Consider the following 10,759-nt stretch of genomic DNA (forward strand, 5'->3'; position numbering starts at 1 on the left):
TTCTATAAACTCAACGAACGGGGGTGCTGCTTTGTTTATCTTCTATTCACGCAGTGCTATATGAGCCCACTGCGCTCGTTCGTGATATTGTTAAAAGGAAACTCACAGAGCAGGCGTCTGGCTGGCAGCACGCCAACTTATCGACCTAAACTACACCTATAACGCAGTAATGTAGGTATGTGATTTCATATGGTTTACGGTTTGTCGTTCGACAAACTTTTTTGTTCCACGCGATAATCAGATCCTACAATTGAAAGAAATCATCCCCCCGTGTACGTCGATGAGAAAATTAATGCCGACAAATGTATCGTCTATTTATCATCGATACCAATGCTGCTGATCGCGATCCAGGTGATTTCGGAAAACTACTCGCTGGTCAGTTGGAATTTATTCGTGCGCGATGTTTATCCCTCGTAGCGAAGGGTAAAGAGAGGGCGGGGGTTACAGGTTTTCTGCATCGTAAGCGCGATACGCAGAGCATTTACGTGGAAGAGCTTAACCGGATCTCATTTTCTGAAATTGAAAATCGTCCTGGCAGAAAAGTTGTTCCGGATATGTTATACATACATATAGAGACGCGCAGACAGCCGATAATTCACCGCGGTATATTTAGTTTATTCGATTTATTTCTCCGCATATTGGAAATTCCAGATTATCGTAAGAAAATGCCCGTACTCTAATTTCATCGGACGGTTATACGCCTTTGCGAAAAAATCACAATATCCGCATCGTTGCGAAAATCAAGCGCGTCTGATTCTGATTCTCTGCCTTTGCTGCATTTTCGGTCCGTTTCCGGTGGTAGGTATCGCGTCAATCCGCACCGCGTAGCCTCGAAAATTGTTTTTTTTTTTCTCTTCCGGCCCGAGGGAAATTTTTAGTCGAGCACATCGTCGACGGTTTCTGGATGCTTGGGATTTCGTAGTTGGATATTTTCCAACGACTCGGGAAACCCCGCGCATACCGTGTACACCGGTACAAAACGAAATACAACCGTGTACACGCGAATGGGAATACTCGGGTATTTTCCTACGTATAAAAATCGCACGGGTCTGGCGCGTTTACCTAGGGCGGGCTCACCTCCGCTTCCACCTCTCCACCTCCTCCCCGACATCCGCGTCTCGGCGTAGCCGAATCAAATACGGGCGATAAACTGCGAGGATTGAATAAATCGTTCGTGACCGAAAATCGCGAATAAACGTCACACGCCACGAGATTTCCAGATCCGTTTCCCGAAGGTCGGGTGATACGGATAACGACCCACTGCATCCCGGAAACCGATTCGATAATCGGCGTTATCGCATTCAGAGAATCTAGAAATAGAATACCGATACCGATGACCTTTCCGCCGTCAATTTTTGCGACAGAGTACTAAGGAGGCAAAAAATATTAATCATCTTCCGAATAATTCACAGCGTTTTCACCCACCAATTTCGCGGCGAGCTCCGGTCTCCGATCCACGTAGCAATCCGTGAACTTTGACTCGGATCTTTGGTCGTCCGACGAAAATCGGTAATCGGATGCAGCCGGTGCTTCGGCGTCACGCTCGCCCCCCCCCCCCCCCCCCCCCAGCTCCGAAGCGGTGCACTTTTAGCGAAACAACTGTGAGCTTTCGCTTTTGCATAGGTGTGTTGGGTACGATCAGACGTTTCAACGTGTGAGTGGGGATGGCTCGGGGCCACGAGACCGCGCCGGGTAGAGGGAGACCCCCGCCACGCGGCGGCACTCCGCTAGTTAGGGCTAAAGCTCGACGCGGAAGAAACGTGAGGGCCGACCGGCGAGAACCTCTCACCAATCCTTTGTGAACCGCCGTTCTTAACTAGCTGCAGCGAGCTCGCCGGGGCTCCGGTCCAACCGGGGGATGCTTTGTTCTTTGACCCGATGTCGCACGCTCCACCTCCTCGCGTCCCTTTGCAACCTCGCGTCTATCAACACCGCCGTCCAAATGATTAATAAAATATCTCACCTGGGCGGATACCTGTGTGGACCGGGACGCGAGGCCTGACGCGGCATAAACATCACAGGTGTGCACGCGTAACGTCGGGGTACAACGAACGGAGAAATCAAATTTGAAGAGCTGTGCTTTTTTTTCTCACTTAGATTATTTTTATATCCTTGACCGCAGCTTACAAAAATTTTTAACGGATGTCTCGTTTCCTACGACAACCGTTTTCCCTTCGTATTTCACTCGTTCGAGTCATCGTGTAACGGGTAGAAGTTGTGCGCGCTCAGGTACACCCGGATACGTATCCGATGCGATATGAATATCTCGTTGAAATTGTTTCTAGCGGAGCGAATGTATGTACAAGTGTAAAGTGAGTCGCGTTGCGGTCGCAGGTAACGTTCGCCGCCGATCGGTTGGGACGATATAATTTCCCCCCCCCCTCCCCTTATCTCAGTTTTGCGCGTACACACAGACGTCTCTCGGCTTCGATTCAATCTACAAGGGACAATGGCCTCGCACCCTACCGCCTTCGTATAATTAATGCCCCAGTTTCGCTTTACCGATAATGATTATTTTACACACCGATCTCGCGACTCGCGTCTCCCCGTGCACCGCTTCTCTGTATATCGCTTCCAAGTTTCCGAGAGCTGCACCCTCGCCTATCTCTGCCAACTTTTATATCTCCGCTTCCGTTGTTCGTCCCTGCGCCCCTCGGTACCGACGAAGAAGCGCGAAGTCGATTCCTTCTCTCCCCCTCCCCCCCCCCCCGTTTTATCGGTCGATGCTTTTCGACGGATAAAAATTTGTTCCTTGTACTCGCGAGAATTCGCGTGCCGCGAGATGAGTACGGCGAGGTAGGGCGAGTTCCCTTCCGACCGAAAAAAAGTGGCTGAGAGTCGCGTTCGAGAGCCCGGGGGCGGGTTAAGGATCTCCTTTGAAACGTCTTAGCGAAGATGCGAAAGTACGACGTAGCCTTCGCGTCTTGGACAGGGTATTTTTCGGGGGATAGCCACCGACGCTACCGACCGACTTCGACGGGGCGAGCACGCTATACGTAACATTACCCCGGAAATAGCGAGAAATCCGGCAAGAAAGAAACTTGAGAGATGAAAGCTGGCTGCTGCCGAGACCGTTCTCTCCGCCGTTTTTTGAAGTGCGGCGAGCGGCAGAGGTACGGGGGGGGGGGGGGGGGGGGATACGCGAGTCTCGTTGTACCTCGAGAGCCCCGCGGAGGGCACCGGGTCGGCCCTCTCCCGCCTTGTCGGTGGAACGAACCGCGGTTCAGTAGTCATTTTCCGTTGCTTAATTTTACTCTTGATTTTCGTCGATTCGATCGGCCGGGTTTTCGCGTTTCCTAGGACTCTTGACCTTCATGGTCAACACCCTCAGGCTCTGGAGCCTCCGTTCCTCTATGGCGTCCGATGATATCCGTTTCAGCAAACGGGGCCCGGTCAGCATCATTATCATCGCGCCGAAGGGGGCCAGAAACACGATGGCCATCACCGATATTTTTACCACGTCCTCCGCCAGCTCGATTTCGGACGTGTTATTCTTCGCCAGGGCGTGCTCGTACGCCATAGGTGCCAGCGCAGCCTGACCTCGCAACAGAAACTGAGATGTCGTCCGACACGCCTCGAATATACGCGATCGGGAGAAACTCCTTCGTTCTCACCTGCACGGTGCCCTTTGGCAGCCAGGAAAGGGCGACGAAAATTCTCTCGCCGATCGTGAAGGGCATTTTCAGCGTCGACAGTACCGCTGACCCCAGTCGAACCTGCGAAAATTCGCACCGTCATTTCTGGGATTTCGTTTTTTTTTTTCTCTCTCTCTCTCCTCCCTTCGCAAACACTAGCGGATCTACGCGTCTCTCGCAGCGAGGGCGGTTTCTCCCCCGTTTTTTTTTTCAGCGACCTACCGCCAGTCCTATCAGGATGCAGAACGCGTAGAGAGCCGTCCGAGGTAGCGTCCAGTGCGAAAAATTGACGTCGGCCCCGATCACGCCGCACAAAACCGGCTGAAGCAGGTGCCAGATGATACCGGTAACTCGGCGAATCGGAGCCACCTGAACTTTCGTTAGATAAATTGTAACAGACGGGGAGGACGACAGAGCGATCGTGGGAGGGGGTGATGATAATCAGATCGGACACTCACGTCGAAGTTGTCGACGAGGACTTTCCATCCGGTGCAGGCGACAAATGCCATGAATACCGTGGCGAGAAAACCGCCGCCGGTTATCAAAAATGTGCCAGCACCGAGACTGAAACAGAGCGCGCCCAGGAATAAATTAATCGTGCGATACCACGTGGCGTATTTCTGCGGAAAGAGAAAAAAAAAATCGCGTGTACTGAGCAGGGATTATTCGACGGGGGGGGGGAAAGACGACGTGTGGCGACGGATAGTCGAAGGTCCTTTACCCACCGAACTCTGATGTGGGAAAAATACGAAAAACAGTCCCAAACCGGTGCCGAGAATAACACCGAATACCATGTCGCGAAGACCGCGAGGGAGGTAAGCCCACCACTGGTTCCCCGTGGAATCTGAAGAAGAAAGAGAAAAAATAAATAAATAATAACAAAGGATGTAACGGAGACGTTGTTCGCTTCTTCGTTTCACGTCGCTTCCGACGAACCATCGAACACCACGGAAAAGGCTATCGAAAACACGGCCACTATGTGAACCCCGTCGATGGAGCACGCCGCGCACAGGAGTCCGGCGATATCCTGGTCCTCTCCGTATCCTTGATCCGCGAGGGCGAGAAGACAGTTGACGGTAACCACGGGCGACATGCAGGCTATAACGCATCTGAAAAAAACACCGGTATTAAAAATCGATGAAATTCGCCCGGCTCTGACCGCGTTTCGGAACGGCGATGTAAAACGGAATTTCGCGTTACCCCCCGAGGAACGCCCAGTCCCACGGGAAGTCGAGCAGTCCCTTGAAGCAGAAGGTAACGACGAACATTTCCAGGGTGCAGGGGAGCAGGGCCAAGATCAGGAGGAACACGGGGTGGCTGCGGAGGGGCGTTGTGTTCAGCTGTATGCCGGATCTCACCATAACGAAGGTCAGGCAAAAGTTCCTTACGGCACCCATGGCCCTCGGACTCATGGTGTCCCGGATGTTGTAGAGGCCCGAGTTCCTCGCTATCACCCCGGCCACGAGCATGCCGAAAACGGGGGGCAGATGGAGGTAGGGGACGTGGGTCAGTCCCCAGCCGAGGCAGTACGCGGCCGCGACCAGGAGAAGAAGGGTGAAAATGGCGCCCCCCGGGGCGGCCGGATCCCCGAATAAAAAGTAGAGCAGGGCCCACGAGAGCAGAGCGGAAGCGAGGTTCGTTGCCCAGTGGAATATCGTCAGCCAGGTGAAATTTGGGTGACGCGCCCCGAGGATCGCAGTTGTCGCCGAAATATTTCGCAAGCGGCGGATAACCCAGTCGCAGCGCGTCGCCTCCGCCTCGGGGAGGAAAACCGAGGCGATCGCCCGACCCTCGGAGTCGGTGGGACGACGATCGGCGTCCGGATTTTCCGAGGCGTCGACGTCGTTCAGTTCAATCGTCGTCTCTTCGACGTCGTCCGACGTAATTCGTCCTTCGGATTCCATTTGGAGGATGAAAATTTTCACGGAGACTCCTTCGCTCTTGCAGGTTAATTTTTAGCGGCGATGATCGCTCTCTCTCTCCGATTCGTCGCTTCGTCGTCAGCGAGCTTTTCCGACGCTGAAAGTTTTTAGAGCATTTTATCCCCTTTTTTCCTTCTTTCTTCGCGCTCGTTCGGCGGCTCGCCGATCTCAACGCGGCGCTGAATAACCCGGAGGAGTTCGACCGAATCGGAGGTAAGACTCGGCGCGGTGCCTGACGGCTGTCAAAAAAAAATCGAGGGGAAAATACAAGAACGGCGAGAATGCGGATCGCTATGAAAAAAGAAAAATGAACGAATAATTTTCCAACGGCGGATCGATGCGTTCCCGTCGTAGCCGCTGGCGACCGATTCGCTCGACGAATACGAATATATCGTTCGATTTTTTCAGCGCTGCTCGACGCTGTTATGAAAATGTATATACATATTTGCGAGTGGTCGGAGAGACGATCTTTCGGCGACCGTTCGAGCTGCACTCGAATCTCGATAAATTTCGCCCTTCCCCCCGCCGTTACAGCCGCGTCTCCGTTGGACTATGAAATCATATTCGAGAAGCTCGCGCAACGTTGACGGTATGCCAAAATGAAAGGAATCGTATAACGACGGCTTGTGTGAGACTCAAAGCGAGACGGAGGGCCCCACGGCCGCCGTTGCTCATCGCCGTAGAAAACGATCGCTTATACCACCGCGCGGTTCGAGCTCCGAGGGAATTCTTAAGATATTGAATAATTCCTGGCCACTAAGTCCTCTTTTTAACCGAGAAATATTCCCAACCCTCTATATTTATCGTTCCGATCTCCTCGGCGTCTTCCGTCGATTATGCTTCCGCGTTTTCGTTGAAAAAAAACAATTCTATTCCCTCATTTTATTTTAGGATAAATTCAGTTTTCGAAAAAACCATCCGGGGAGGGGGACGTCACGCGCCGTTGTGTACAATTGGGCCCTACGATCAAAAAACTTTTCCCATTAAGAAAACGAGGGAAAAACACGACGATTCGAACAGACAGACGCGTCGGTCGCGTTCCAGAGGAAATTGAACGTAGATCGGGGGGGGGGGCGACGCGACGTAATCGGTCCCCCCCTTCGTTGATGAAAAATTTACGCTTATCGTCGGGAAAACACAAACGCGTGGAAAAACTCACCGAATCCGAATTGATCGATGTCTCGTCGCAGAGAGCGAACTCGAGAATTGATAAAAAGATTCCACCCAGACGACGAGAGCGTCGTAACAAATCGCGCGGCTTTCTCTTTCGTACGAAATCATTTTTTTCGCTACACTCGCGCCCCGTTACAATATCGCGCCAAAGTTATTTCGCTGCAGGTGTTCTTACGCGATCTAATTTCAGGTGTTATCGGTAACGCAGTTCCGCACGTGCGCTAGTTTCCAAACGCGATTCGTCAACGGTCGTCAACGAAAAAATAAAAAAACGCTCGAAGATGGAAACGGAATGCGCGGCAAATAAAAACTAAAAAATTGCGGGGGGGGGGTCGGTCGCGAAGCGTCCGGCAATTAATCCGATCGGCGATCGTCGGGCGTATCGATTGGCCCCCCCTCCGCGGAGGGCATGATCTCTCCGTTACACAGAGGCGGGTTGTTACGCTCTCGGCAAATATAGCCGTTTTAAGGAGTGCGCGCGCTCGATTTCCGCCTCCCCCGTCCAGCCACCCCCCCCTTTTTCCTCCCCGCCACGCGAGCCACCCCGAATAATATCATCGCCTTGATTCAGAGAACCCCCGGCGACGTTCAGTGAGCGAAGGGTCTTCGCCGCAGTCGGAAGCAACCCTGGCTACGCGTCCGCCCGAACCCGCAGCTGCGGTATGAACGTAAACGGGGTGGTAAATAGGAGGAGAGTAACGATAAAAACGCGTTGAACGCGATACGATTCGATACGGCGGAGGCGGCGAATGTCCTCGAATATTTTTATCGTCGCGTCGACGCGCTACGTGATCGGGATCGGGATTTCCACCGTACCGTAGAACAAGGAAGCACGGATTTTTATGGAATGAAATTCGTGCGGCACTCGTCGCGCCAGTTCAGCAGCCGTTTCGCCTACCGTTCGCAGAGCCGTCGGGCTCACTAGCTCGACGACATTGGAATATGATTATCGACGGCGAACGTCGGATTTTGGCCGAAGATTGAAGTCCCGGAATCGCGGGACGAGGCGACATAGGTAATTAACAATGAATATCCATAAAGAGAATAACGAGAAGAACGCCCCCCCCCCCCCCCCCCCCCCAGTTTCACCCGCAGTCGTACCGTAGAAATTCAAGCACAACGCAATTGTACGATACGTAATCAATATCCGTGTACGTAAATTAGAACGCTGGAATTTTTTGTCCGCCGACTGCGTGGCTCGACGGGTTTGTCGTTAATTGAAAGGAATCGGTGCTACGATAACGTTCGAATCAGGGTAACGACGTCGAGGGTTCGCAAAAGCAAAGAGAGAGAGAGAGAAAACGAAGATAAACGGAAAACGTGTCGTTGACTCGAGCGAAAAGAGTAGGTAACGGTTTTTTTTTTTTTTTTAAAAAGAAATAAATGAAATAAAATAAACGAAAAATCGAGCCACCCTGACGAATCGGGGGGTAGGGTGATCTATTCGGCCCGGCGGTTAAAAAGAGTCGTTCGTTACTTCGGAGTATACGGAGAAACTTGAATTTTCGTTCGGTCGAACTTTTATCTCGGAGCGCGCGGTTATCGGGGTCGATGACCTCGGTGTTTCGTAGCCCCGTAAACACTGGGACCCTCGGCAAACGGTCCTCGAGCTAGCTAAAGAGTCGTTGGACCAAACGCCGGATAATCGGACGCGACGCGTTATCGAAAATCAACAGCTACGCGTGGCTATTGTAGTAGATGCGAATTTTTCCAATTTCTTAAATCTTATCCGGAAGCTGGAACGTCGTCGTCATCGGACGATTCGCGGCTCGCGTTCCGCCGCGATTCTTCGTCTATTCCGGACGCAGGTTTCTCCAAGTTTCTCTTACCTCCGCAACAGGGTACAGCGAGTACGCAAGAGCCGGCGAATGCAGCGTTGGCAGTTCGGTTCTAATCGCGGATTATACCCGCGGTATTACCCGTTTCACTATAGCCATTATTAATACCAGTCATTGTCAGCGGTTTCGACAAGTGGATTTAGGGTTAACGAACTCTCTCTCTGTCATTGATTTCCAAACGATGGTGGCAACCGGTACGCCTCACCTGCCCACCCCCACCTCCCCCCCATCCCACCCTACGACCGCATCTGCGTATATTTCGCCGATTTTCTATTTCGTTATCGCGCGAAACGGCGTTACACAATAGCCGAAATATTCGACGATCGTTCGACGTGAGCGAGCTGATCTCACTCAGTTGGAAAACGGGCTTCCTCGATGTCACGTTTGTCGTACTAAGCAAGCTTCCGTCGAGTTTCTCATTCCGTCGTCGTCGTCGTGCTAGTTACGTGCGATCAGACGAGAGTGGAAAATGTTCGACTTTGCGTAAAAGCGAGCTCAGAAAACCACCTGGTGGCGTCTCGTTTTCGCCCATTCCCATCCCCTTCCCCGTCTCCTATACGCTCCGCTTTTTAGCCAGGTGCGAAGCCTGCACGCGCAGCTACTTCGAGCCCTTCCGACGTTGTTTCCGGTAAAATTTCACTAATAATTGATCAGCCGCAAAGAGCCACCCCGACTCACACGCGGGGTGGCCGATCGCCTCGCTTCGCGTCGTTCGACGCGAACCTGAGTCGTTTCGAAATCGGTACACACACCCAACGCGGTGGTGCGTTCGTGAGATTGTAAGTGCGAGCGAGGACGAAACCGAGGAGACGTGAGAGGCCTGCGGCCCCCGTCGAAAGGGAAGCCCCAACCGACCCCCGGGGGAGGGGGGTAACTCGCGGGAGAGAGGATCGATTCGGAGAAGAAACGTCCCGACCAATTATACGAGAGGGTGAGAGAGAGAAGCAGACGGAACGGCTGGAGAAGCGTAAGAAAAACGAAACGGGCCGTAGGTACGCGATCTCACCTACGCGGGTAATTCGGTGGTTCGCGGAAACTGTTTCTTTTTCATTTCCCTTATTTCTTTTTTCCTTTTTTATTTTTCCTTTTTTTTTTTTCCCACGCTTTTTGTTCCATTCACCCTCTTCTCCGGCTTCTTTGAGCTCTCGCGTTATTTTGCCTCGGTTGTACTTATTTGCCGGGCGAAATAGGTTTTTGGCGGAAACGATTTTTTCGGGCATAAAAATTCAATTTGTACGACGGAGTGACGGATACTCGATACTCGAGCGCGCGTTAAGGGAGCAGATAATGCTCCTCGCTCGGCTTCGCTTCGCCTCTCTTCACGCCCGGCGGACTCGTACGTTTTACTTACCGGCAAATCTCGCCAAATTCTCGACTGTAACGTACGACGTCTACGTGTAGTTGTAACCGACAGCCGTCGATTCGGAGATTCTAAGTACGTACGCAAAAGTCCGTATCGTACAAGCGCGGGGCTTTTTCGAACTCTTTTCTACTAATTGGGGGGTGCAGCCCCTCGCCCCTCGCCCCTCGTTATTCGCGGACAGGTCGTTCCAGCCGAATGTTTGCACGTCTAATACGGGCTTCGCGTTGCGTTCGGTACAGTCATATCGTCGCGTCGCCACACGGTCGTATACGTATACGTATACATTATAGTTGCGACGAGGGCCAGACGGTGCACAAATAACACGCCGCTGCCCGATGATGAATTATTAAATCGGCTACGAGTAAACATCGGATTTTCGTCGCGCTCGCGTCGTACTACCGCCTCCGTGCCACCGAGGCTCGTTCGTTTTTCGGGATCGCCGCGCGAATCCGCGTAATCGGGCGCTCGAACGCTCGCCCGCTCCGTTTCAATATTTTCGAACGTCCGCGAGTCTTACGCCTCGAATGCGATTCCCCCGCGGGCCCCCCCGTCGCCTCGCGGTGCGAACGAGAGGAGAAGGGCGAGAAACGCGAGAGTACGAGGGCCCCCGGGGGGGCTAACGAACGACCCTCCCGAGGGAGAGGAGAGGGAGGGCGGCCAGCCGGCGGTCGCAAAAACAGCGGTGACCCTAACGAGTAATTCCATCCTCGCGTAGCGAAGCCCCGCCGGTGGTACGCGTCGCGAGGGTTGGGGTACGTAGCGGCTAGGGGGCGCGAAACTCTCCGCTCCTCGAAGAGGGGGGGGGGGAGGAAGTACGAAGAGTAACGA

At 52.9% G+C, this 10,759-nt stretch overlaps 2 protein-coding genes across 3 annotated transcripts; both read right to left on the minus strand.

Annotated features, from left to right (window-relative positions):
* Positions 1-1,571: 1,571 nt before the first annotated feature.
* Positions 1,572-4,285, minus strand: LOC105686167 (sodium/hydrogen exchanger 9B2-like). The gene is made up of 4 exons (XM_012400791.3): positions 4,094-4,285; positions 3,858-4,004; positions 3,615-3,716; positions 1,572-3,535 (listed from the first exon to the last, which is right to left on the minus strand). Exons 1-4 carry the CDS (start codon positions 4,142-4,144, stop codon positions 3,251-3,253), a joined length of 585 nt encoding a protein of 194 aa, XP_012256214.2. The 5' UTR covers positions 4,145-4,285; the 3' UTR covers positions 1,572-3,250.
* Positions 4,114-6,040, minus strand: LOC125500364 (sodium/hydrogen exchanger 9B1-like). Of its 2 annotated transcripts, XR_007277710.1 has the most exons (3): positions 4,836-6,040; positions 4,361-4,744; positions 4,114-4,255 (listed from the first exon to the last, which is right to left on the minus strand). XR_007277710.1 is itself a non-coding variant. In XM_048653121.1 (2 exons), the coding sequence occupies exons 1-2, from the start codon at positions 5,537-5,539 to the stop codon at positions 4,552-4,554; spliced, it is 897 nt and encodes a 298-aa protein (XP_048509078.1). In that variant the 5' UTR covers positions 5,540-6,040; the 3' UTR covers positions 4,285-4,551. The 2 variants fall into 2 exon arrangements, 1 of the variants encoding a protein (XP_048509078.1); XM_048653121.1 differs by lacking the exon at positions 4,114-4,255 and having other exon boundaries at positions 4,285-4,744.
* Positions 6,041-10,759: the final 4,719 nt, after the last annotated feature.

The sequence above is a fragment of the Athalia rosae genome, chromosome 3 (genome assembly GCF_917208135.1).
Source record: "Athalia rosae chromosome 3, iyAthRosa1.1, whole genome shotgun sequence".
Lineage (NCBI taxonomy): Eukaryota > Metazoa > Arthropoda > Insecta > Hymenoptera > Athaliidae > Athalia > Athalia rosae.

What these genes read in the sequence shown, in the direction of transcription:
- LOC105686167 (XM_012400791.3), bottom strand. Translation starts at nt 4,144, where the DNA reads ATGGCATTTGTCGCCTGCACCGGATGGAAAGTCCTCGTCGACAACTTC. An exon ending in TCCTCGTCGACAACTTCGAC is followed by an intron (nt 4,005 to 4,093) that starts GTGAGTGTCCGA and finishes ACGAAAGTTCAG; the next exon opens with GTGGCTCCGATTCGCCGAGT. An exon ending in TGCCAAAGGGCACCGTGCAG is followed by an intron (nt 3,536 to 3,614) that starts GTGAGAACGAAG and finishes TTGCGAGGTCAG; the next exon opens with GCTGCGCTGGCACCTATGGC.
- LOC125500364 (XM_048653121.1), bottom strand. Translation starts at nt 5,539, where the DNA reads ATGGAATCCGAAGGACGAATTACGTCGGACGACGTCGAAGAGACGACG. An exon ending in GACTGGGCGTTCCTCGGGGG is followed by an intron (nt 4,745 to 4,835) that starts GTAACGCGAAAT and finishes TGTTTTTTTCAG; the next exon opens with ATGCGTTATAGCCTGCATGT.